The 27727-nt window shown below is 40.5% G+C and overlaps 1 protein-coding gene across 4 annotated transcripts; it reads right to left on the reverse strand.

Moving 5' to 3' along the window:
• Window position 1: 1 nt before the first annotated feature.
• Window positions 2–27708, reverse strand: LOC117549669 (protein NLRC3-like). 4 transcript variants are annotated; one of them, XM_034221757.1, is made up of 12 exons: window positions 27544–27708; window positions 27040–27195; window positions 26097–26201; window positions 24219–24323; window positions 20191–20426; window positions 18132–19998; window positions 9816–9989; window positions 5375–5545; window positions 3444–3614; window positions 2728–2771; window positions 2534–2561; window positions 2–1298 (listed from the first exon to the last, which is right to left on the reverse strand). In XM_034221757.1, exons 2-11 carry the CDS (start codon window positions 27162–27164, stop codon window positions 2548–2550), a joined length of 3012 nt encoding a protein of 1003 aa, XP_034077648.1. In that variant the 5' UTR covers window positions 27165–27195; window positions 27544–27708; the 3' UTR covers window positions 2–1298; window positions 2534–2547. The 4 variants fall into 4 exon arrangements, 2 of the variants coding, with proteins under 2 accessions (XP_034077648.1, XP_034077647.1); XM_034221756.1 differs by having other exon boundaries at window positions 18132–20001; window positions 27544–27705; XR_004569517.1 differs by lacking the exons at window positions 2–1298; window positions 2534–2561; window positions 2728–2771; window positions 3444–3614 and adding an exon at window positions 9239–9697 and having other exon boundaries at window positions 5415–5545; window positions 18132–20001; window positions 27544–27697.
• Window positions 27709–27727: the final 19 nt, after the last annotated feature.

The raw sequence follows: 27727 nt of genomic DNA on the forward strand, positions 1-27727 counted from the left end.
ATTGTTTGTTTTTTATTTTATTTTTACCTTTGTACATATAACCAGAACAAACAATTGTGTCATTTGCATACATTTTGCTTTCCATTTCTAAAAGGACAAACCCTTGTTATGCGTTCTAGAAACGCAATAAAAACATTTTTGATCTGAAAGTTACATGAAATCAAAGTCAACTTTATTGTCAATCTTTCAGTTTGTGTGTACAGACAGAGAGATCGTTTCCCACAATCCCGAATACAAAAACATCAAATCAAATATCCTCTAAGATTATGAAATACACAGGAAAACAACTCCAAGATTTATGGATAATTCATGAGGAAAGCACTCGGATAGAAACATTTGAAATATTTGTAAAAGAACATTCTGAGTAATTCTTATAGTTTCATTTTTATATTCCACAAAGTATCTGCTTTGACTGTAGTCAGAGAAACGATGTTTACGTCGTCTTCTCTGTTTCTCGTAAGGTCTCCCTTTCTGCTGGTCGCTTGTTAGCAGACCCTTCACGTGATAGCAGAGTGTTATACAAATATCACTCGTCACCGGCTTGGTCTTCAATATCAGGATCCATGTATTTATTATCCTTGCAAGAATGGAAGTAGTCATCACACACAGGGCTGCGTGGGACAAATAGTTCCCAGAGTAGAGTCCTTGATATGCTTATATACAAGAGAGGGAGTTACAGTCAACAAGATGGAGGAATACCGGTTAAAAGCAGTATTCTGACATTAGTTCAGATTAGCAAAGGCCTGCGTAAGCAATAAACATGACAGTTATATGTCTATCTCTCTAGGGGCTGTGTCATCATGCCACTCTGAGGAACATAGCTATCATGACTTCAACACAGTGTCTCATGAGCGTCATCCATGTAGTCAGACATCCGGCTACGTACACAGCTACGTAGGGCCTCTGTTATCATGTGCTACTCTGATACAGAAGGAACATTCAGTATTTTCCCAACACAGAGCGAACAGGTACAGGAGGCGTAGAGCGAGGGATCATTGTCCACTAGTTAATCGATCGCAGATGGCGTCGTGCTTGCGAACGGATACAAAAAAAATATATATACGAAATATACTTTGGCGGCTGTTAATATACCTGTATACAAGTAGAGTCTATGTGTGGGAAACCCTGCAGTCTGAAAGCATCCTTTTTTTAAATTTAAACATGATCTTTAATAATCGTGTAGTTTAGTTTAACTTTACGAGGTCGACCGGTTGGACTCTGGTTCTGGACCAGCTTGCAGGCCTGGCTCCAGGAGTTCTTGGAGAGAAGGACCGCTTCCTGCCGCAGGACTCGAGTTCCTGAACATGGAGAAACAGCTTCAGTTGTTATACTCCAAATATCTGGATCAAAGTCACAGAAAGAATGTGTCTGCAGCTCAGAGAGTCCTGCTGGGAACCCAGAGATGTGGAGGAGCCCAAAGTTTGATGATAGAAATGTAGAGTACGGGTCCCCAGCACATAGAAGCTGCCGGATGCTAACCTGCATATGTTGGGAGAGCTTTACAGATCAGGAGAGTAACTAAGTGTAAGGGAAACTTCAACAGCAATGGAGAGTCAGGACTCAGAGAGACACGAGGAGAGTTGGAGCTTTGATGTCAAACACTGGTGGTTTATTACAAGTATCGGCGGGAAAATGTCACATCACAAGTCACAGCAGCCAGAGGTTCTGACTGCACGGGTGGGTTGCCACATCAATTCTGACCAGCCTCTCTCTCGATAGACCTTTTTAACTAGTTTACAGAGAGTTAATCCACATATTGGGGGAGATAACGTAAACACCTGGGAACACTGGAGATAGCCCCAACATCTGGAGACACTGAATCACTTATCTGACTGTTAGGCTCTGTGACCAAGAGTTGACCGGTCATAAACTGAGAATATCCACATATAAGTGCAGCAGCACATTCCTTAAAGGAGATAACAGAGTCAGGGTTGGTCATAAACGTCAACAGGCAAAAAAGGTTAAATATCTCAGGAGTAAGACAGAATTATTCTCTAACACTAAGTATATTTACTCAAGTACTGTACTTAAGTACCATTTTGATGTACTTGTACTTTACTTGAGTATTGCCATGTTATGCTACTGTGTACTTCTACTCCACTCCAGTTCAGAGGTACATGGTGTACTTTTCCTCCACTACATGTATTTAATACCTTTAGTTACTTCACAGATGTGGATGAATGATGTGAAATCTAATCAAGTGTTGAATCAGACTTTAGTTCCACCTGGAGTAAATCCACCAGCTACCCTGCAGTATACAAAGTCATTCAAACTAGCTGCACCTTCACCAGCTTTGAGAACACTTTCATGATCAATCATTATAAAACATATCATATATATTATTCTGAAATGGACCAATCTGCACAACGACTACTTTTACTGTCGCTACTTTCACTATATTTTGATGAGAATACTTTTCTACTTTTACTTGAGGAACATTTTGAATGCAGGACTTTCTTTCTCCAGAAATACCATAACCAATAACTACATTTATTCCGCGGTGAAACCTCAATAAACAAACTTCACCTCTCACCTTTCTGTGTGTCTTCACTTCCTGTCACCTGAGAGGAGAAGGAGAGAGAGAGAGAATAATGATGATAATAATAAAACATGAAGAGAAACAGCCAGAATGATGAAGAGAGAAAAACAAGAGTGTTGTTTTCCTCTGAGGTCATGATCCATGAAAGAGTTTCATATCTAGATGAATGGAGGATATTCAGTACTCACAGGTCTTCTGGATCTTGGCTCTGATCGTCTCATCACGTCTGATCCTGTAGGGATGAACACAATCCAACAGTTTTAGATCCAGTTTAAAATAAGTGTTTGTTCTTTGAGTCAGTCAGCTTCAGAGTCCTGACTGATCTCATGCTTTACATCCCATCATATCTTCTCTGCAAACACTACGACTGACTGCTCTCAGCTGCATTACAGGAAGCAACCAGTCATTAGTCTAGAAACTAAAAACATCCCATAAAAACAGACTACCTTTTCCACTCTTCTGTCAAATCCCATTTGTCTGTGAGAGAGTTGATTACTAAATGTCAAGTCAAAGTCAGCTTTAGTGTCAATCTTCCAGTTTGTGTGCACAGACAGAGAGATCGAAATACTGTTTCCCACAATCCAGAATATAAAAACATATGTATATAAAAAATATGTGTGCAAATATTTATATATATATACACACAGAATCAAAGACACATGTTTACATTAAGACCTAAATACAAAAATACAACAATCAATATATACAAAATAAAATGACAGTGGCTATAAATAAATAATAATATATATAAATGTGTGCATTTCCAGCTGGCCTTCTATAGTTGATGGAAGAATGAAAGAGCCTGCAGTCAGTGGGTAACATCACTGATCTGTTTCCCCAGAGAGAGAAACACCTCCCTGTGTTTCATACAATACTGCTGAACCAGCAGAGACCCCTTACTGACCTGAGGGTCTCCAGTCTGCAGTCTGGACTCTCCAGAAGATCTCTCAGCAGCTTCACTCCTGAATCCTTCAGAGCGTTCTCACTCAGGTCCAGATCTCTCAGATGGATGTTGGACTTCAGAGCTGAGGCCAGAGCAGAACAGCTGATCTCTGACAAACTGCAGCGCCTCAGTCTGAATAAAGAAAACATGATGAGGATAAAAATCAGTTTATAATCCAGTCAGATGTTCAGGTCTGAAATGTGCAGCTCATCATTACTGCGTCCTAATCAATGATCTTTCCCTGAATAACAGTGACCGTCATTCTGTTATTGAGGATACTCATTATATCAGCCTTCTGTTTATTATCTGTGAAAACACATCTAAATGATTGGGAACTAGGGCTGCACGATTAATCGAATCGCAATCACGATATCAGCTTGTGCGATTACATAACCGCAACAGGCTGCGATTTAATTAAATAATAACATGTGGTGGTGTAGAGCCGATGAATGGGAGTCGGAGGCGGTGTGTTTAATATGGAACTGCACACTTTATTTTCCATTTAACTACACACACAAGAACGCACTAGCTGCTACTGTGAAGCTGGAATGCTAACAACAGGAAACCGGAACACCAAGTGAAGCACATCCCTCCGAAAGATGGTCGTACACTTGACTGATGATTTCTAATGTATTGAAAACTCCAAAAATCAACGTAAGAGCTACACAAAGACACAACACAACAACTACAGTTAAGCTTCATCCATATTAGCATCACTTTAGCAAACCATTAAACAAGTGAACCGCAAAGTTATAAAACAGTATAAACGAATCAGGACACAAGTTTATATCAGTTAACACTAACCTTGTGCCTCTTGCTAATACTTTAATGTTAACTTTTTATTTTGATATCGCCGTATTTAAATGTAGATATCTCCGTTAATGTCTGTACTTTATCTCCGTTCATCTCCATCAAGTTCTTTTCTTTGGGAACAGTAGCTTCCTGTTAATAGCGCAAAGTCGCCTCCTAAATAAAAGCATGTCTAAATAAAACAGGAAGTTGAGTTAACTTGCACTTAAGAAATGTATACAATCGCAATGAAAGTAACAAAAACAATGCAATATCCTTTTCAGGTTCATTGGTGGCCAAAAATAATGCTCCATCTGTAATATGGCGATACTTTGGGTATCACTTTTATTTAACATATATGTTGTTCCAGTTGTAGAGGTTACACTAAATATGCCCCATGTTGTTACTTGCTCTTTTCTCTGTTGCATCCTCATTTGTTTGGGCATCCAGATGTCTTATTTGATGAACATGTGCATGTGTTCTTATATTTACTGGATAGTAGTGCAGAAAGTATGCAGAGAAAACCTTTATTTTCAAGGAAGATATATTTTGGTATTTATTTGATTTTATCAGATTCTAAGTTATTTTCAAACAGTAGCCTACTGCTCAGATATTGTTGTTGTTGTATTTGTTTATGATTCTTTGAGAAACACAGATTTCAAAATGATCATTTGTCTGTGCTCTTCCCTTTCCCTGACCAAGTCCATATTACACTTTGTTCATTCAATCACAAATCACAACATTGTCCACAATAATCTCAATATGACTTTTTCACCAGATCGTGAATCCCTATTGGGAACATAAACATTTCTATGTCACAAAGTAAACTTTATGTAAAACTAATATTAGTTCAGAGGACCTTCTTTATTCAGAGCATCTACTAAAGAAAACATACATTTACTTGAACAACTAGCAGTGGAAGAATAATAGTTTCTTTAGGAAACAATCAACTGTTATGACTGCAGACTACATTTAGAGAAACACAAATGTGAACAAAACAACATTTACAAACGTATGGATGTTATATATATGTAGAAGAACAAGTTGAACAACTAATGAAACATGTGAGACCTCCAGCAGTAACAGAGAGTCAGTGAACTGACCTGAGAGTCTCCAGTCTGCAGTCTGGACTCTCCAGAAGATCTCTCAGCAGCTCCACTCCTGAATCCTTCAGAGTGTTGAGACTCAGGTCCAGATCTCTCAGATGGATGTTGGACTTCAGAGCTGAGGCCAGAGCAGAACAGCTGATCTCTGACAAACTGCAGCACCTCAGTCTGAATAAAGAAAACATGATGAGGATAAAAATCAGTTTATAATCCAGTCAGATGTTCAGGTCTGAAATGTGCAGCTCATCATTACTGCGTCCTAATCAATGATCTTTCCCTGAATAACAGTGACCGTCATTCTGTTATTGAGGATACTCATTATATCAGCCTTCTGTTTATTATCTGTGAAAACACGTCTAAATGATTGGGAACTAGGGCTGCACGATTAATCGAATCAAAATCACGATATCAGCTTGTGCGATTACATAACCGCAACAGGCTGCGATTTAATTAAATAATAACATGTGGTGGTGTAGAGCCGATGAATGGGAGTCGGAGGCGGTGTGTTTAATATGGAACTGCACACTTTATTTTCCATTTAACTACACACACAAGAACGCACTAGCTGCTACTGTGAAGCTGGAATGCTAACAACAGGAAACCGGAACACCAAGTGAAGCACATCCCTCCGAAAGATGGTCGTACACTTGACTGATGATTTCTAATGTATTGAAAACTCCAAAAATCAACGTAAGAGCTACACAAAGACACAAAACAACAACTACAGTTAAGCTTCATCCATATTAGCATCACTTTAGCAAACCATTAAACAAGTGAACCGCAAAGTTATAAAACAGTATAAACGAATCAGGACACAAGTTTATATCAGTTAACACTAACCTTGTGCCTCTTGCTAATACTTTAATGTTAACTTTTTATTTTGATATCGCCGTATTTAAATGTAGATATCTCCGTTAATGTCTGTACTTTATCTCCGTTCATCTCCATCAAGTTCTTTTCTTTGGGAACAGCAGCTTCCTGTTAATAGCGCAAAGTTGCCTCCTAAATAAAAGCATGTCTAAATAAAACAGGAAGTTGAGTTAAATTGCACTTAAGAAATGTATACAATAGCAATGAAAGTAACAAAAACAATGCAATATCCTTTTCAGGTTCATTGGTGGCCAAAAATAATGCTCCATCTGTAATATGGCGATACTTTGGGTATCACTTTTATTTAACATATATGTTGTTCCAGTTGTAGAGGTTACACTAAATATGCCCCATGTTGTTACTTGCTCTTTTCTCTGTTGCATCCTCATTTGTTTGGGCATCCAGATGTCTTATTTAATGAACATGTGCATGTGTTCTTATATTTTCTGGATAGTAGTGCAGAAAGTATGCAGAGAAAACCTTTATTTTCAAGGAAGATATATTTTGGTATTTATTTGATTTTATCAGATTCTAAGTTATTTTCAAACAGTAGCCTACTGCTCAGATATTGTTGTTGTTGTATTTGTTTATGATTCTTTGAGAAACACAGATTTCAAAATGATCATTTGTCTGTGCTCTTCCCTTTCCCTGACCAAGTCCATATTACACTTTGTTCATTCAATCACAAATCACAACATTGTCCACAATAATCTCAATATGACTTTTTCACCAGATCGTGAATCCCTATTGGGAACATAAACATTTCTATGTCACAAAGTAAACTTTATGTAAAACTAATATTAGTTCAGAGGACCTTCTTTATTCAGAGCATCTACTAAAGAAAACATACATTTACTTGAACAACTAGCAGTGGAAGAATAATAGTTTCTTTAGGAAACAATCAACTGTTATGACTGCAGACTACATTTAGAGAAACACAAATGTGAACAAAACAACATTTACAAACGTATGGATGTTATATATATGTAGAAGAACAAGTTGAACAACTAATGAAACATGTGAGACCTCCAGCAGTAACAGAGAGTCAGTGAACTGACCTGAGAGTCCTCCAGTCTGCAGTCTGGACTCTCCAGAAGATCTCTCAGCAGCTCCACTCCTGAATCCTTCAGAGCGTTGAGACTCAGGTCCAGATCTCTCAGATGGATGTTGGACTTCAGAGCTGAGGCCAGAGCAGAACAGCTGATCTCTGACAAACTGCAGCTCCACAGTCTGAATAAAGAAAACATGATGAGGATAAAAATCAGTTTATAATCCAGTCAGATGTTCAGGTCTGAAATGTGCAGCTCATCATTACTGCGTCCTAATCAATGATCTTTCCCTGAATAACAGTGACCGTCATTCTGTTATTGAGGATACTCATTATATCAGCCTTCTGTTTATTATCTGTGAAAACACGTCTAAATGATTGGGAACTAGGGCTGCACGATTAATCGAATCGAAATCACGATATCAGCTTGTGCGATTACATAACCGCAACAGGCTGCGATTTAATTAAATAATAACATGTGGTGGTGTAGAGCCGATGAATGGGAGTCGGAGGCGGTGTGTTTAATATGGAACTGCACACTTTATTTTCCATTTAACTACACACACAAGAACGCACTAGCTGCTACTGTGAAGCTGGAATGCTAACAACAGGAAACCGGAACACCAAGTGAAGCACATCCCTCCGAAAGATGGTCGTACACTTGACTGATGATTTCTAATGTATTGAAAACTCCAAAAATCAACGTAAGAGCTACACAAAGACACAACACAACAACTACAGTTAAGCTTCATCCATATTAGCATCACTTTAGCAAACCATTAAACAAGTGAACCGCAAAGTTATAAAACAGTATTTAACGAATCAGGACACAAGTTTATATCAGTTAACACTAACCTTGTGCCTCTTGCTAATACTTTAATGTTAACTTTTTATTTTGATATCGCCGTATTTAAATGTAGATATCTCCGTTAATGTCTGTACTTTATCTCCGTTCATCTCCATCAAGTTCTTTTCTTTGGGAACAGCAGCTTCCTGTTAATAGCGCAAAGTCGCCTTCTAAATAAAAGCATGTCTAAATAAAACAGGAAGTTGAGTTAAATTGCACTTAAGAAATGTATACAATAGCAATGAAAGTAACAAAAACAATGCAATATCCTTTTCAGGTTCATTGGTGGCCAAAAATAATGCTCCATCTGTAATATGGCGATACTTTGGGTATCACTTTTATTTAACATATATGTTGTTCCAGTTGTAGAGGTTACACTAAATATGCCCCATGTTGTTACTTGCTCTTTTCTCTGTTGCATCCTCATTTGTTTGGGCATCCAGATGTCTTATTTAATGAACATGTGCATGTGTTCTTATATTTTCTGGATAGTAGTGCAGAAAGTATGCAGAGAAAACCTTTATTTTCAAGGAAGATATATTTTGGTATTTATTTGATTTTATCAGATTCTAAGTTATTTTCAAACAGTAGCCTACTGCTCAGATATTGTTGTTGTTGTATTTGTTTATGATTCTTTGAGAAACACAGATTTCAAAATGATCATTTGTCTGTGCTCTTCCCTTTCCCTGACCAAGTCCATATTACACTTTGTTCATTCAATCACAAATCACAACATTGTCCACAATAATCTCAATATGACTTTTTCACCAGATCGTGAATCCCTATTGGGAACATAAACATTTCTATGTCACAAAGTACACTTTATGTAAAACTAATATTAGTTCAGAGGACCTTCTTTATTCAGAGCATCTACTAAAGAAAACATACATTTACTTGAACAACTAGCAGTGGAAGAATAATAGTTTCTTTAGGAAACAATCAACTGTTATGACTGCAGACTACATTTAGAGAAATACAAATGTGAACAAAACAACATTTACAAACGTATGGATGTTATATATATGTAGAAGAACAAGTTGAATAACTAATGAAACATGTGAGACCTCCAGCAGTAACAAAGAGTCAGTGAACTGACCTGAGAGTCTTCAGTCTGCAGTCTGGACTCTCCAGAAGATCTCTCAGCAGCTCCACTCCTGAATCCTGCAGATCGTTCTCACTCAGGTTCAGATCTCTCAGATAGATGTTGGACTTCAGAGCTGAGGCCAGAGCAGAACAGCTGATCTCTGACAACCTGCAGAACTCCACAGTCTGAATAAAGAAAACATGATGTCACTTTAGAAAACAAAGTTCCTGTTTGAAATAACTCCAGGTTTAATAATCTGTTCAGAGTTAAACAGGGTTTGAATGTCAGAGATGATTTAGAAACAATCCACTGATAATCTGGATCTTTCACTTTGATCACATGTTTAACAACTCCTTCATCTCCCTCACAGCTCCTCAGTACTGACAGCATCTCCACTGACTCCTGGAGCACAGGGTGAGTCTGTGGAAGCTCACACTCTCTCCCTCACACATTCACCTTCTCTTTGATAATCTGATGAATATGCAGTCATTAGCAAACATGGAAGAAATAACAATTAAAATGTATTTGTTCAAATTCAGAAAATGATAAACACAAACAGATCTGTATGAACTGCAGTCAGTGAGCTGACCTGAGAGCCTCCAGTCTGCAGTTTGGACTCTTTAGTCCAGAACTCAGCAGCTCCACTCCTGAGTCCTTCAGAGGGTTGTTAGTCAGGCCCAGATCTCTCAGATGGGAGGGGTCCGACTTCAGAGCTGAGGCCACGACTTCAAAGTGAGTCTCTGAGAGTCCACAGCCATCAAGTCTATAAAAACACATATATTACAACATGTGTTAAAACAAGAGGAAACATTATATTAACTTGAAGCATTTGATGAAAACATATTTGACATATGTTCTGATTGAGATTTGCTGTTAGTCTATTTTATATCATAATATATTATAGTAGAGTTTAATGAGTTGTCGGTGTGATCTGATCACATGTCTGTGCTCCTGCTGTCACTGACTGTTACCAAAAGAAACAGAAATCAAAAGTTCCCCTATTATACAGTTTCTCATTACTATATCACAGGTCTCAGATATATCCAGAGCCTGTCTCTGATTGGCTGAAACACCAAACAGATCATTGCAGCATTACCCATAATCCCCTCTGTTTCAGCCCTGTTTCCAAAGTGCTGATTCTCTGTCTGTTACTGTAGATGAAAATAAGGAGCCCCCCCCCCACGCCCCTCTGAGAGAGATGTGGTTACAAAGAACTCAATGGAGCTCTAGGAGGAGAAGAGACATGAAGAAGAGGGGACACCTGTTGATGTAGAAGAGACATGAAGAAGAGGGGACACATGTTGATGTAGAAGAGACATGAAGAAGAGGGGACACATGTTGATGTAGAAGAGACATGAAGAAGAGGGAACACATGTTGATGTAGAAGAGACATGAAGAAGAGGGGACACATGTTGATGTAGAAGAGACATGAAGAAGAGGGGACACATGTTGATGAAGAAGAGACATGAAGAAGAGGGAACACATGTTGATGTACAAGAGACATGAAGAAGAGGGGACACATGTTGATGTAGAAGAGACATGAAGAAGAGGGGACACATGTTGATGTAGAAGAGACATGAAGAAGAGGGGACACATGTTGATGTAGAAGAGACATGAAGAAGAGGGGACACATGTTGATATAGAAGAGACATGGAGAAGAGGGGACACATGTTGATATAGAAGAGACATGAAGAAGAGGGGACACATGTTGATGTAGAAGAGACATGAAGAAGAGGGACACATGTTGATGTAGAAGAGACATGAAGAAGAGGGGAACACATGTTGAGTAGAAGAGACATGAAGAAGAGGGGACACATGTTGATGTAGAAGAGACATGAAGAAGAGGAGACACATGTTGATGTAGAAGAGATATGAAGAAGAGGGGACACATGTTGATGTAGAAGAGACATGAAGAAGAGGGGACACATGTTGATGTAGAAGAGACATGAAGAAGAGGGGACACATGTTGATATAGAAGAGACATGAAGAAGAGGAGACACATGTTGATGTAGAAGAGACATGAAGAAGAGGGGACACCTGTTGATGTAGAAGAGATATGAAGAAGAGGGACACATGTTGATGTAGAAGAGACATGAAGAAGAGGGGACACATGTTGATGTAGAAGAGACATGAAGAAGAGGGGACACATGTTGATATAGAAGAGATATGAAGAAGAGGGGACACATGTTGATATAGAAGAGACATGAAGAAGAGGGGACACATGTTGATGTAGAAGAGATATGAAGAAGAGGGGACACATGTTGATATAGAAGAGATATGAAGAAGAGGGGACACATGTTGATGTAGAAGAGACATGAAGAAGAGGGGACACCTGTTGATGTAGAAGAGACATGAAGAAGAGGGGACACATGTTGATGTAGAAGAGACATGAAGAAGAGGGGACACATGTTGATGTAGAAGAGACATGAAGAAGAGGGGACACATGTTGATGTAGAAGAGACATGAAGAAGAGGGGACACATGTTGATTGTAGAAGAGACATGAAGAAGAGGGGACACATGTTTGATATAGAAGAGACAATGAAGAAGAGGAGACACATGTTGATGTAGAAGAGACATGAAGAAGAGGGGACACCTGTTGATGTAGAAGAGATATGAAGAAGAGGGACACATGTTGATGTAGAAGAGACATGAAGAAGAGGGGACACATGTTGATGTAGAAGAGACATGAAGAAGAGGGGACACATGTTGATATAGAAGAGATATGAAGAAGAGGGGACACATGTTGATATAGAAGAGACATGAAGAAGAGGAGACACATGTTGATGTAGAAGAGATATGAAGAAGAGGGGACACATGTTGATGTAGAAGAGACATGAAGAAGAGGGGACACATGTTGATGTAGAAGAGACATGAAGAAGAGGGGACACATGTTGATGTAGAAGAGACATGAAGAAGAGGGGACACATGTTGATATAGAAGAGACATGAAGAAGAGGAGACACATGTTGATGTAGAAGAGACATGAAGAAGAGGGGACACATGTTGATGTAGAAGAGACATGAAGAAGAGGGGACACCTGTTGATGTAGAAGAGATATGAAGAAGAGGGACACATGTTGATGTAGAAGAGACATGAAGAAGAGGGGACACATGTTGATGTAGAAGAGACATGAAGAAGAGGGGACACATGTTGAATGTAGAGAGACATGAAGAAGAGGGGACACATGTTGATGTAGAAGAGATATGAAGAAGAGGGGACACATGTTGATGTAGAAGAGATATGAAGAAGAGGGGACACATGTTGATGTAGAAGAGATATGAAGAAGAGGGGACACATGTTGATGTAGAAGAGACATGAAGAAGAGGGGACACATGTTGATGTAGAAGAGACATGAAGAAGAGGGGACACATGTTGATATAGAAGAGACATGAAGAAGAGGGGACACATGTTGATGTAGAAGAGATATGAAGAAGAGGGGACACATGTTGATGTAGAAGATACATGAAGAAGAGGGGACACATGTTGATATAGAAGAGACATGAAGAAGAGGGGACACATGTTGATGTAGAAGAGACATGAAGAAGAGGGGACACATGTTGATGTAGAAGAGACATGAAGAAGAGGGGACACATGTTGATGTAGAAGAGATATGAAGAAGAGGGGACACATGTTGATGTAGAAGAGACATGAAGAAGAGGGAACACCTGTTGATGTAGAAGAGACATGAAGAAGAGGGAACACATGTTGATGTAGAAGAGACATGAAGAAGAGGGGACACATGTTGATGTAGAAGAGACATGAAGAAGAGGGACACATGTTGATATAGAAGAGACATGAAGAAGAGGGGACACATGTTGATGTAGAAGAGACATGAAGAAGAGGGGACACATGTTGATGTAGAAGAGACATGAAGAAGAGGGGACACATGTTGATGTAGAAGAGACATGAAGAAGAGGGGACACATGTTGATGTAGAGGAGACATGAAGAAGAGGGGACACATGTTGATATAGAAGAGACATGAAGAAGAGGGGACACATGTTGATGTAGAAGAGATATGAAGAAGAGGGGACACATGTTGATGTAGAGGAGACATGAAGAAGAGGGGACACATGTTGATGTAGAAGAGACATGAAGAAGAGGGGACACATGTTGATATAGAAGAGACATGAAGAAGAGGGGACACATGTTGATGTAGAAGAGATATGAAGAAGAGGGGACACATGTTGATATAGAAGAGATATGAAGAAGAGGGGACACATGTTGATGTAGAAGAGACATGAAGAAGAGGGGACACCTGTTGATGTAGAAGAGACATGAAGAAGAGGGGACACCTGTTGATATAGAAGAGACATGAAGAAGAGGGGACACCTGTTGATGTAGAAGAGACATGAAGAAGAGGGACACATGTTGATATAGAAGAGACATGAAGAAGAGGGGACACATGTTGATGTAGAAGAGATATGAATAGAGGGGACACATGTTTGATGTAGAAGAGATATGAATATAAGAGGGACACATGTTGATATAGAAGAGACATGAAGAAGAGGGGACACATGTTGATGTAGAAGAGATATGAAGAAGAGGGGACACATGTTGATATAGAAGAGATATGAAGAAGAGGGGACACATGTTGATATAGAAGAGACATGAAGAAGAGGGGACACCTGTTGATGTAGAAGAGACATGAAGAAGAGGGACACATGTTGATATAGAAGAGACATGAAGAAGAGGGGACACATGTTGATGTAGAAGAGATATGAAGAAGAGGGGACACATGTTGATGTAGAAGAGACATGAAGAAGAGGGGACACATGTTGATGTAGAAGAGACATGAAGAAGAGGGGACACATGTTGATGTAGAAGAGACATGAAGAAGAGGGGACACCTGTTGATGTAGAAGAGACATGAAGAAGAGGGAACACATGTTGATGTAGAAGAGATATGAAGAAGAGGGGACACATGTTGATATAGAAGAGACATGAAGAAGAGGGGACACATGTTGATGTAGAAGAGATATGAAGAAGAGGGGACACATGTTGATATAGAAGAGACATGAAGAAGAGGGGACACCTGTTGATGTAGAAGAGACATGAAGAAGAGGGAACACATGTTGATGTAGAAGAGATATGAAGAAGAGGGGACACATGTTGATGTAGAAGAGACATGAAGAAGAGGGGACACCTGTTGATGTAGAAGAGACATGAAGAAGAGGGAACACATGTTGATGTAGAAGAGACATGAAGAAGAGGGAACACGTGTTGATGTAGAAGAGACATGAAGAAGAGGGGACACGTGTTGATGTAGAAGAGACATGAAGAAGAGGGGACACGTGGTGATGTAGAAGAGACATGAAGAAGAGGGGACACGTGTTGATGTAGAGGAGACATGAAAGAAGAGGGGACACATGTTGATGTAGAAGAGACATGAGAAGAGGGGACACATGTTGATGTAGAAGAGACATGAAGAGAGGGACAACATGTTGATGTGAAGAGACATGAAGAAGAGGGGACACATGTTGATGTAGAAGAGACATGAAGAAGAGGGGACACATGTTGATGTAGAAGAGACATGAAGAAGAGGGGACACATGTTGATGTAGAAGAGACATGAAGAAGAGGGGACACATGTTGATGTAGAAGAGACATGAAGAAGAGGGGACACATGTTGATGTAGAAGAGACATGAAGAAGAGGGGGACAACATGTTGATGTAGAAGAGACATGAAGAAGAGGGGACACATGTTGATGTAGAAGAGACATGAAGAAGAGGGGACACATGTTGATGTAGAAGAGACATGAAGAAGAGGGGACACATGTTGATGTAGAAGAGACATGAAGAAGAGGGAACACATGTTGATGTAGAAGAGACATGAAGAAGAGGGGACACATGTTGATGTAGAAGAGACATGAAGAAGAGGGGACACATGTTGATGTAGAAGATACATGAAGAAGAGGGGACACATGTTGATGTAGAAGAGACATGAAGAAGAGGGGACACATGTTGATGTAGAAGAGACATGAAGAAGGGGGACACATGTTGATGTAGAAGAGACATGAAGAAGAGGGGACACATGTTGATGTAGAAGAGACATGAAGAAGAGGGGCACATGTTGATGTAGAAGAGACATGAAGAAGAGGGGACACATGTTGATGTAGAAGAGACATGAAGAAGAGGGGACACATGTTGATGTAGAAGAGACATGAAGAAGAGGGGACACATGTTGATGTAGAAGAGACATGAAGAAGAGGGACACATGTTGATGTAGAAGAGACATGAAGAAGAGGGACACATGTTGATAGAAGAGACATGAAGAGAGGGGACCATGTTGATGTAGAAGAGACATGAAGAAGAGAGGGACACATGTTGATGTAAGAGACATGAAGAAGAGGGGACACATGTTGATGTAGAAGAGACATGAAGAAGAGGGGACACATGTTGATGTAGAAGAGACATGAAGAAGAGGGACACATGTTGATGTAGAAGAGACATGAAGAAGAGGGGACACATGTTGATGTAGAAGAGACATGAAGAAGAGGGGACACATGTTGATGTAGAAGAGACATGAAGAAGGGGACACATGTTGATGTAGAAGAGACATGAAGAAGAGGGGACACATGTTGATGTAGAAGAGACATGAGAAGAGGGGACACATGTTGATGTAGAAGAGACATGAAGAAGAGGGGACACATGTTGATGTAGAAGAGACATGAAGAAGAGGGGACACATGTTGATGTAGAAGAGACATGAAGAAGAGGGACACATGTTGATGTAAAGAGACATGAAGAAGAGGGACACATGTTGATGTAGAAGAGACATGAAGAAGAGGGGACACATGTTGATGTAGAAGAGACATGAAGAAGAGGGGACACATGTTGATGTAGAAGAGACATGAAGAAGAGGGGACACATGTTGATGTAGAAGAGACATGAAGAAGAGGGGACACATGTTGATGTAGAAGAGACATGAAGAAGAGGGGACACATGTTGATGTAGAAGAGACATGAAGAAGAGGGGAACATGTTGATGTAGAAGAGACATGAAGAAGAGGGGACACATGTTGATGTAGAAGAGACATGAAGAAGAGGGACACATGTTGATGTAGAAGAGACATGAAGAAGAGGGACACATGTTGATGTAGAAGAGACATGAAGAGAGGGACACATGTTGAGTAGAAGAGACATGAAGAAGAGGGGACACATGTTGATGTAGAAGAGACATGAAGAAGAGGGGACACATGTTGATGTAGAAGAGACATGAAGAAGAGGGGACACATGTTGATGTAGAAGAGACATGAAGAAGAGGGGACACATGTTGATGTAGAAGAGACATGAAGAAGAGGGGACACATGTGATGTAGAAGAGACATGAAGAAGAGGGGACACATGTTGATGAAGAAGAGACATGAAGAAAGAGGGACACATGTTGATGTAGAAGAGACATGAAGAAGAGGGGACACATGTTGATGTAGAAGAGACATGAAGAAGAGGGGACACATGTTGATGTAGAAGAGACATGAAGAAGAGGGGACACATGTTGATGTAGAAGAGACATGAAGAAGAGGGACACATGTTGATGTAGAAGAGACATGAAGAAGAGGGGACACATGTTGATGTAGAAGAGACATGAAGAAGAGGGGACACATGTTGATGTAGAAGAGACATGAAGAAGAGGGGACACATGTTGATGTAGAAGAGACATGAAGAAGAGGGGACACAGTGTTGATGTAGAAGAGACATGAAGAAGAGGGGACACGTGTTGATGTAGAAGAGACATGAAGAAGAGGGGACACATGTTGATGTAGAAGGAATGAAGCAGAGGTGGGACAAAGTGTTGATGTAGAAGAGACATGAAGAAGAGGGGACACGTGTTGATGTAGAAGAGACATGAAGAAGAGGGGACACATGTTGGATGTAGAAGAGACATGAAGAAGAGGGGACACATGTTGATGTAGAAGAGACCATGAAGAAGAGGGGACACATGTTGATGTAGAAGAGACATTGAAGAAGAGGGGACACATGTTGATGTAGAAGAGACATGAAGAAGAGGGGACACATGTTGATGTAGAAGAGACATGAAGAAGAGGGGACACATGTTGATGTAGAAGAGACATGAAGAAGAGGGGACACATGTTGATGTAGAAGACTGAAGAGAGGGACACATGTTGATGTAGAAGAGACATGAAGAAGAGGGGACACATGTTGATGTAGAAGAGGACATGAAGAAGAGGGGACACATGTTGATGTAGAAGAGACATGAAGAAGAGGGGACACATGTTGATGTAGAAGAGACATGAAGAAGAGGGGACACATGTTGATGTAGAAGAGACATGAAGAAGAGGGGACACATGTTGATGTAGAAGAGACATGAAGAAGAGAGGACAAATACACATTACACATATCAGACATGTAACAGTCATTACTGTGGACAATACCCAGAGAAAAGTGTTTAGGCTTCTCTGAGCATCTGAACTTGTGTTGCGAACACAAACACAATTAACAAAACAATAAAGTTTCAATATTCAAACTGAATACCATCAGATGTTCTCAGTATATCAGCATTAAGACATAACTCTGTTATTGGTGGGAAATGATATAGATCTGATTTTAAACTCCAACACATTGTGATGAAAACGTGTGTCTGTTTAATGATAAAGAAACTACTAGAAAGTAATAATAACATATTTCTCTGATAACTGTAAGTCCTGCTGTGTGGTGTGATCACATGCTGAGAAACCTCTAGAGTCCTTCATGTGTTTGACATGTCGCCTCCTTCACTCAATATGAAGAGAGGAACGCTTCAGTTTAGCTATTATTATAAATAAATAGAAGAACAGTGCTGGTTTTATTTTGCTCTCAGTATTTAAACAGCAGAAATGTTATAGTGTTTATCTGAATAATTAAACTCCTGATCCACATTAGTTTATAAAGTTAATCACATCTGGACTTACTTGGCCTTCCTGCAGTTCCTCACAGCTGGAAGCAGTCTCCGTCGTCCCTCATCTGATGTGTTGTACTGACTCAGGTCCAACTCATCCAGAACCTCCTCTGACATCTGCAGCATGTAGGCCAGAGCAGAGCAGTGGATCACAGAGAGTTCCTTCCCTGATCTGTTCTCTGACTTCAGGAACTCTGTGATCTTCTGATGTACTGAGTGGTCCTTCATCTCTGTCAGACAGTGGAAGATGTTGATGCTCCTGTCAGGAGAGATTTCATCACTGCTCATCTTCTTCAGGTTCTTGATGGCTCTCTGGATGGTTTCTGGTCTGATGTCTTTGCGACCCAGCTGGCCTTTGAAGATTCTCTGGATGATTGTTGGACGCTTGCCTGTGCGACCCAGCAGGCCTCCTAACAGACTCTGGTTGGACTCCAGAGAGAGGCCGTGGAGAAAGCGGACAAACAGGTCCAGGTGGCCATTTTTACTACAGAGGGATTTCCCCATGGCTCCCTTCAGGAAGACATCCAGGGATGGGTAATCCTGATCTCTGTTTTCACTGTTCTCATAGGGCCAGTCTCCCTGCAGGAAGTCCTTCAGTACCTCTGTGTCTCTGTTGGTGTAACAGTGGAACATGTAGACTGCAGCCAGAAACTCCTGAATGCTCAGATGAACAAAGCAGTAGACTGTTTTCTGGAAGATCACACTCTCTCTTTTGAAGATCTGTGTACAAACTCCTGAGTGCACCAAGGCCTCGGTGACATCAAGGCCACAGCGCTGCAGGTCTTCTTGGTAGAACATGATGTTTCCTTTCTCCAGATGTTCAAACGCCAGCCTCCCCAGCTTCAGAAGAACCTTCCTGTCAGCCTCCGTCAGCTGCTGTGGACTCGTCTCATTTCCCGCTTCATACTTCTGCTTCTTCCTCTTGGTCTGGACCAGCAGGAAGTGTGAGTACATGTCAGTGAGGGTCTGGGGCAGCTCTCCTCTCTGGTCTGTAGTCAACATGTGATCCAGAACTGCAGCAGTGATCCAGCAGAAGACTGGGATCATGCACATGATGTGGAGGCTCCTGGAGCCCTTGATGTGAGAGATGATTTTGCTGGCCTTCTTCTTCTTTCTGAATCTCCTCCTGAAGTACTCCTCCTTCTGGGCGTCAGTGAAGCCTCGTACTTCTGTCACCCTGTCCACACACTCAGGAGGGATCTGATTGGCCGCTGCAGGTCTGGAAGTTATCCAGACGAGAGCCGAGGGAAGCAGCTTCCCCCTGATGAGGTTTGTCAGCAGCACGTTGACTGAGGACTGCTGAGAGACATCAGACACAACCTCATTGTTTCTGAAGTCCAGAGAAAGTCTGCTTTCATCCAGGCCGTCAAAGATGAACAGCACTTTGCAGACAGCCAGCTGCTCTGCTGTGACCTTCTGTAAGGTGGGATGGAAAACATGGAGCAGCCTGAGAAGACTGTACTGCTCACCTTTGATCAGGTTCAGCTCCCTGAAGGAGAGCGGGATCACCAGACTGACATCTTGGTTTCCCAAACCCTCGGCCCAGTCCAGAGTGAACTTCTGCACTGAGAAGGTTTTTCCAACTCCAGCGACTCCGTTGGTCAGGACCGCTCTGATGAGAGTCTGCTGGTCAGGTAAGGCTTTAAAGATGTCCTGGCACTTGATTGGAGTTTCATGGAGGGTCTCCTTCTTGGAAGCTGTCTCCAGCTGCCTCACCTCATGCTGGGTATTAACCTCTTCACTCTGGCCTTGTGTGATGTAGAGCTCAGTGAAGATGCTGTTGAGGAGGGTTTCACTTTGATCAGTTCCTTCAGTCACACGTTCACATCTCCTCCTCAGACTGAGCCTATGTTCATCTAGAACCTCCTGCAGACCACTATCTGCTGGAAGAGAAGGGAACACGAGAGAATCAGGAAATGCTTTTGAGAATCTAACAATAAAACTAATAAAAAATAGACTGAGTTGAAATGTTTTGCAAACAGCTTAATGTCTATGCTCTACAACAGAATACCTGATCCAGACCAAATGAACCAGGAAGAGGAATAAGACGCTGCATGAGTTCGGCCTCTTACCTCGCACAGAGCTGCTCTGACTGGCTGTCTGCAGGCCAGCTCTGGTTCTGGATCTCTCTCCACACTGGGGACAGGAGGGGTCTCCTGATGGAGGTCTCTGCTCCCAGTATGAGGTGATGCACTGTCTGCAGAACCAGTGTCCACAGCTGGTAGAGACTGGATCCTTCAGGACGTCCTGACACAGAGCACAGCTGGACAGCTGCTCCTCCACAGGAACACCACTCTGCCTCTTCCCTCTGTGGAGAGGAACACATCCTTTATAGCACTTTAGGGGAGCTGATTATCCCCAAAGGTACAACAAGGGGGAACATTCTAGTTTGATATTTAAAAAAAGGTCTCTACAATATACCTTTGTGGTATAGGTAGATAGCTTACAATTCATATTATCATGAAACCAAAGAGCATCCTGTCTGGATTCATGACATCCCCCAGAGGAGCACAAGTGCACTGCATCTACTACAGGGTTCTTACACCTTTTCCAAAGTCAAATTCAAGCACTTTTCAAGCATTTTCAAGGTGCATTTTCCAGCTTTTCAAGCAGCTTACAGCTGTTGTAAATTACATATTTATATACACATACTCAAATGATTATTTCCCTACCTCACATTAAATCAGATGTTCTTTATGCTATAAACAACCACATGTGTGTTTTGTGATAGCCTTCTACACGAGGATGAAAAATTTATGAAAATAAAACTAAGTTTAATATTTCAAAATCAGTGACCCATCTGTATGTCCCATATAAACCTGTCTGAGCCGATATACAACAATCAGCCAAATAACTTTTCAATACATTATTGATTACTATTTTTGAGGTACTTTTAGGTTGGCAGTAAACATAAGTCAGAGGTACATGGTGTACTTCTACTCCACTACAGTTCAGAGGTACATGGTGTACTTCTACTCCTCTACAGTTCAGAGGTACATGGTGTACTTCTACTCCACTACAGTTCAGAGGTACATGGTGTACTTCTACTCCACTACAGTTCAGAGGTACATGGTGTACTTCTACTCCACTACAGTTCAGAGGTACATGGTGTACTTCTACTCCTCTACAGTTCAGAGGTACATGGTGTACTTCTACTCCACTACAGTTCAGAGGTACATGGTGTACTTCTACTCCACTACAGTTCAGAGGTACATGGTGTACTTCTACTCCACTACAGTTCAGAGGTACATGGTGTACTTCTACTCCACTACAGTTCAGAGGTACATGGTGTACTTCTACTCCACTACATGTATTTAATACCTTTAGTTACTTCACAGATCTGGATGAATGATGTGAAATCTAATCAAGTGTTGAATCAGACTTTAGTTCCACCTGGAGTGAATCCACCAGCTACCCTGCAGTATACAAAGTCCTTCAAACTAGCTGCACCTTTACCAGCTTTGAGAACACTTTAATGATCAATCATTATAAAACATATCATATATTCTGAAATGGACCAATCTGCACAACGACTACTTTCACTGTCGCTACTTTCACTATATTTTGATGAGAATACTTTTCTACTTTCACTTGAGGAATATTTTGAATGCAGGACTTTTACTGTGACAGAGTATTCCTACACTCTGGTACTTCTACTTTTGCTAAGTACAAGATCTGAGTACTTCTACTTTTACTCAAGTACAAGATCTGAGTACTTATACTTTTACTCAAGTACAAGATCTGAGTACTTATAATTTCACTACAAGATCTGAGTACTTATACTTTTACTCAAGTACAATACCTGAGTACTTATTCCACCTCTAGTAGCGTATTAGTCTGAATTGTAGCCACAAAATCACGCAGAGCTGCATAGAAATAGACTCACAATGGAAACAAGTGGAAAATAATATTTACAAATGTGTACAATGATTTGTAGGTAATGCTGACTACTCAAGAACCTGACTTCTACATCTTCAAAGGAAGACTGTGTTCATTCTACCATTACATGGGATTAAAGCAACATGTAGTTTTACTTGTATAATACTTCAATTTTATATAAAGACAGTTTGTTTTCATCTGTTTTCAAATAAACAAAGTCTTGGCTTTCAGAATATTAAACTTCTTTCGGCAAATTCAGATGATAAATACAACTTTGAAGCTTCGGCATAATTACAAGCAGAGAACTGAGTAACTTAACGTCACAGCAGGCATAACAACAGCCGGTGTTTCTTGTGAGTGTTTCCCCGGGAAACAAACGCAAAAATACACAAACAAACACACACACACACACACACACACACACACACACACTCGCGAGCTTCCCCCAGACCAGTAATACAAACGAAGATGTGTCTTCGGGTCGATGTGACTGATTTCGATAGAGCAAGTCACATTTGGTTTAGGCACGAAACATACCACCAGTAGAAATACATTGCTTTCAAAATCGCTCTGTGTCAAATCAATAGATTATATTTATGCTATAACACAAAATGCCTTGAGTGCTTCATCCTCTGAACACCACACGATGGCGACTGTAACGCACATAACATAGGTACGCTCCTCTGAAATGATTGTCCCCTGCAATTATTATTATCCCTCATGGAGTTCGCTATTCAGCTCGCTAACGTTAGCTTAAACAAACGTAACATGCAACGTTAGCCTAATCTAAAATGCTCTTCTACGGCGTACCTTTCATGTGGCTCGTCAGCGCAGACTCTCGCATCGTTATGTTGCAAACTTTGCAGGAGGCTACTCGTGGGCTTGACCCTCGTCTTAGCCATGGCTTGTATTTGTCTTCTGCTAGCCAACGCTCGTTGAAACGGCAACCTCCTGGCACACAGTCATCTCTCTCTCATCAGAATGCCCAGGTCACAGCAACACAAACACTTGCAGGTCGCGCACATAGCGCGGGAAGGCCGCAGAGGAGCTGTTTTAGAAGCGAAGCAATTATTTTTCTTTTAATCTAAAAAGCGAACTATTCAGTCAGACAGCAATTTATTGTAAAAGTAAAGCATTTACATTTTCAAGCACTTTATCTCAATTTCAAGCACCATTCCCAAAATTCAAGCACTTTCCCAACCTTGAAAACACCACGTCAAATTTCAAGCATTTTCAAGGATTTCAAGCACCCGTACGAACCCTGCTACTAAGACACACAGCTGTATTAACCTGGTACACTATAAACCCAACTTACAGAGAATCTGCTGTGAATTCATAGCAATAAACATCTGGAAAGGATGCCTGAATAACAACAGAATGATACTGATTTGATACTGAGTTAAAGCTTTGTCAGGTCTGACTCCAACACAACGAGCGTAAACATTTACAAACGTTTGTTTTCTGAATGAGATGGGTTTGATTAAAGCTAGGCTAACATTAGCTGCTCCATCAGCCCTCAGAAGAACTTCATGTAGTCATACGTACAGCAGTGACTATATTGTTAGCACCACAGACAGTCTTTGGTTTAAACAGGAACATGAATAACCCTGATTGAATATGAGCTGCTGGAGAGCTCTGTTCTCCTCTCTGATTCCCCTCAGACCGTCAGAGACCACAGGAGCACAATCTCAACACTGACAGCTTTCTGTAACAGAGCGTCACAGACTTTACACTCAAGTTGAAATGTGTCACGCTGCACGAATACGCAGGTGATATGAATTTCCCATCTTCACTTCCTTCGTGTTGCCAGGCACGGATCTGGGTCTTTGCATTGACTCTACATGTAATCTCTGAAACTCTGTTATATCTGCTAATGCTGAACTCAACCAGCTCACCAGGTGACTGCTATTATTAATAAACATCATAAAAAGACATATCATAAACATGCCCAAGTAGTTAAAGAATGTTTTGGATGATATATATTTAGTTTTAAATCAGTATTTATCAACATGTTTGCTATTTAAAACCCTTTCATACCACAGATACAATGATAATATAATTGCATATTGAATTATCCTCAAATAATGTTAGCTTGCTGTACTCTGCTGCGTGTTCCCTTTACAAAGTGCTCACATGATTCATTAAAGAACAGTTTAATATATTAGATTACATAAAATCAGAATCCTCTTCAGGTCAGGTTACAGTAGAAACAGACTCTTACTTTGTGTCTGAGGGTCCAGGTTCATTACTGAAGGTTAGAGGGTCCCCCATAGACCAGTCACTCTTCAGAGACAGACAGCTGGGGACTGGAGACTCTGCTCTCTGTCTGTGGAAACAACACATGTTTTAAACATCATTAGTTTATTTAAAGAGCTGATTTTGATCTCTGACTGTTCACCTGATTAAATATCTTTAGAGTTGTTGAGTCGTGATTGTGGGTTTCTGTTGTTAAAATTCATTTGAGTGTGAAACGTTTTACATATTTGTATTTTATTTGCTTAATTTAACACAAAGTCCAACATGTAGAGTGTGAGGATGATTTCACTGGTAGATCATTTACTATTGCTGTGAAGTCAAACAGAGCCTGAGGCTATAATAATGATCAAATAAATACAGATTACAATTAGTCGGAAAATAATATATATAAATACATATCAATAAAAAAATAGAAAACATTCTACCAAGTCAGGACAGGCAGCCGGTAACACACTGAAGAGTGCAGACGGGAAGCATTCTACCAAGTCCTCACAGGCAGCCGGTCAGACACTCAGATCCTTAGTGTTGTGTGAGAGGTCCGCAGAGCCACGGTGCGCTCAGATGTTTTATGTTCTGGTAATTGTTTGCGTGTGTGCCACGTGTCCTTTTATAACCATTGTTTATATAAGTATCAATTTGGTGCGCTAATTTTGCAGAACATTCTGAGCTTATGCTGCGTTCACACCGGACGCGATGTGAATATTCGCTTCGCTCTAAACGCTCGAGTTTCACCTCAGCTTGCAGTTTGTTATATCGCGTCATTCAAAACAGACATACCGTTGACGCGCCGCGCCGTTGACGGACAGTTGAGGTTGTTTACACTTCCATGCAAGATCGTTTTGGTTATTTCTGTCCTTGACTATGGAGGAACAACTATTGCTGCCTTGTACCTTCTGTGGAAGTGTATCGTACATCTCCGGGAACCCACTCACAGCCACAACGATCATCTCTTCCATCTTTACAACTGATCAACAGCAGGACGTCAGAGGGAATCCCAACGCTGATTGGCTTTCGTGAGAACGCGCCACCTGAATTTGACGCTCGAGTTGAAAAAATGTAACTCTTGCATTTGAGGCGGCCCGCTTCAATCGCGTGATTCGCACCACGTCCACCGCTTCATGCTCGCCGCCGGAGTGAATTTGCGTCTGTCCGCATCTCTGCATTGACTTTACATGTAATCGCACCGCCCCCAAACATCGCATTGTGAATGCAGCATTAGACTCTCTGTTAGTTATTGTTAAAAGGATAGATAAAAGAAGGACCTATTTATTTTTAACATCCTGCAATTAGCCTACTCTGATAGGTGTTAAAAGGATATATACGATTTTAGGAGGTTAAATACATTGAATTTAAGAAGAACAATAAATAAATACAATCTTTCTTGTTATAAATAATTCATTTGATTTACTAAAAACCTTTCTAATAAAATCCAGTCAATCTGCAGAGATTTTAAAAGAGCTCGGGTTTAGAGAATGTATGTTTAAAATGAATATTTCTGTGCTTAGTCTGCCCAGTTTATTTGTAAAATATTCACAATTAAGGCAGCAGTGTCAGTGTATTGTTTGCATGCTTTGTTTATTTTTAATAACTTGCTAGTTGTCTAAATGCATCTTTCTTGTTTCAAGTAAACTGCTGAAATAAAAGACTGAAAAGTAAAGCTGTGTCATTGGAGTGGAACCCTGTTCAAAGTCAGTAGATGCCTCAAGTCCCTTTCAAGGGGAAACTGCACCCAAATCAGAGGAGACTTGACTATTGCTGATGATGACAAGGAGCAAGAGTTCAACTTTGTTAATGTACTAAAAACAGAATCCTCTTCAGGTCAGGTTACAGTAGAAACTCTTACTTTGTGTCTGAGGGTCCAGGTTCATTTCTGAATTTGATAGGTTCCCTCATAGACCGGTCACTCTTCAGAGACAGACAGCTGGGGACTGGAGACTCTGCTCTCTGTCTGTGGAAACAACACATGTTTTAAACATCATTAGTTTATTTAAAGAGTTGATTTTGATCTATGACTGTTCACCTGATTAAAGATCTTTAGAGTTTTTGAGTCTTGATTGTGGGTTTCTGTTGTTAAAATGCATTTGAGTGTGAAACGTTTTCATATTTGTATTTTATTTGCTTAATTTAACACAAAGTCCAACATGTAGAGTGTGAGGATGATTTCACTGGTAGATCATTTACTATTTGTTGGAGCTATATGTCTCTTAATATTATTTAATAGTTTAACATTTATTTGTCTTGCTGTTTATAGTGTTTATTGTAAATGTATTCTTAGTTAGTGTCATAAGTTAAAGTCGTTTCTATGCTCTTATTTTGAAGGCATGTTTGGGCACTGTGATTAGAGCACCTGGTGTAATTGTACATATTGGAGACAGGTGGAGGTGGGAGCCAGAGCACTAGCAGGCAAACGGTTTTTTAACAGGGTTTTCCAAACACAAGAAAGGAAAGCCATAGGAAAGGCTTAAAGGAACCAACCATAGGAAACCTGTTCATTGTCAATGATATTGGATCATAATAAATGCACAACGGATAATCTTGTCTGGACTTGGATCATTGCCCTGCGTAAGATCTGCTAACTAGTGCCGCAGTGGCTGCATTATTTTAAGTTAATTATCTGTTTTATTTCTATATGATTTTGGCCGCTACACTATTGCTGACGATGACAAGGAGCAAGAGTCCAACTTTGTTAAGGTACTCTACTGGGTTTCATTAAACAGTTTAGATTATCAGATGACATAAAAACAGAATCCTCTTCAGGTCAGGTTACAGTAGAAACAGACTCTTACTTTGTGTCTGAGGGTCCAGGGTCATTTCTGAAGGTTATAGGTTCCCACATAGACCGGTCACTCTTCAGAGACAGACAGCTGGGGACTGGAGATGTGTCCTCTTCCTCATCTTTTAAATCACTCATCTTCTCCAGTCTGAGAGACAAACCAGTAACACTGGAGACACACACACACACACACACACACACACACACACACACACACACACACACACACACACACACACACACACACACACACTTGTTTCAATCTAAACCATCTTAATAATAAACTTGGTTAAAAGACATGAAATCAGTCAGCCTTCAGGCCGCTCTCCATTTTGACTGCGTCACATGTAACTCTGATGAATCAGGAAACAGGAAATAATAAAAGTTCACAACACTTGCAGAAGTCTCATTGGACTCTATGACGCACATTTTTAACCAATAAGTTATTTTCTGACATCCAGTTTGACAGAGTAAATAATGAATGTGTTAGAAAGCAGATCCTGGTGTTAACACTCACCCTGTTGTCCTCCTGCTCCGTCAAGCTGTAAAATGGCGTCTGGCAGTCTGACAAGTATGACTTCATACTTTCACTTTCAACTTCCCTCCCCGTCTGCAGCCCCTCCCTCTGATAGGAATCATGCTCAAGTTCCAACATAATAGTAACAAAAACATTGAAGACTTCAATGCTTCAAGATTGGAGG

This window comes from Gymnodraco acuticeps, unplaced genomic scaffold (assembly GCF_902827175.1).
Source record: "Gymnodraco acuticeps unplaced genomic scaffold, fGymAcu1.1, whole genome shotgun sequence".
Lineage (NCBI taxonomy): Eukaryota > Metazoa > Chordata > Actinopteri > Perciformes > Bathydraconidae > Gymnodraco > Gymnodraco acuticeps.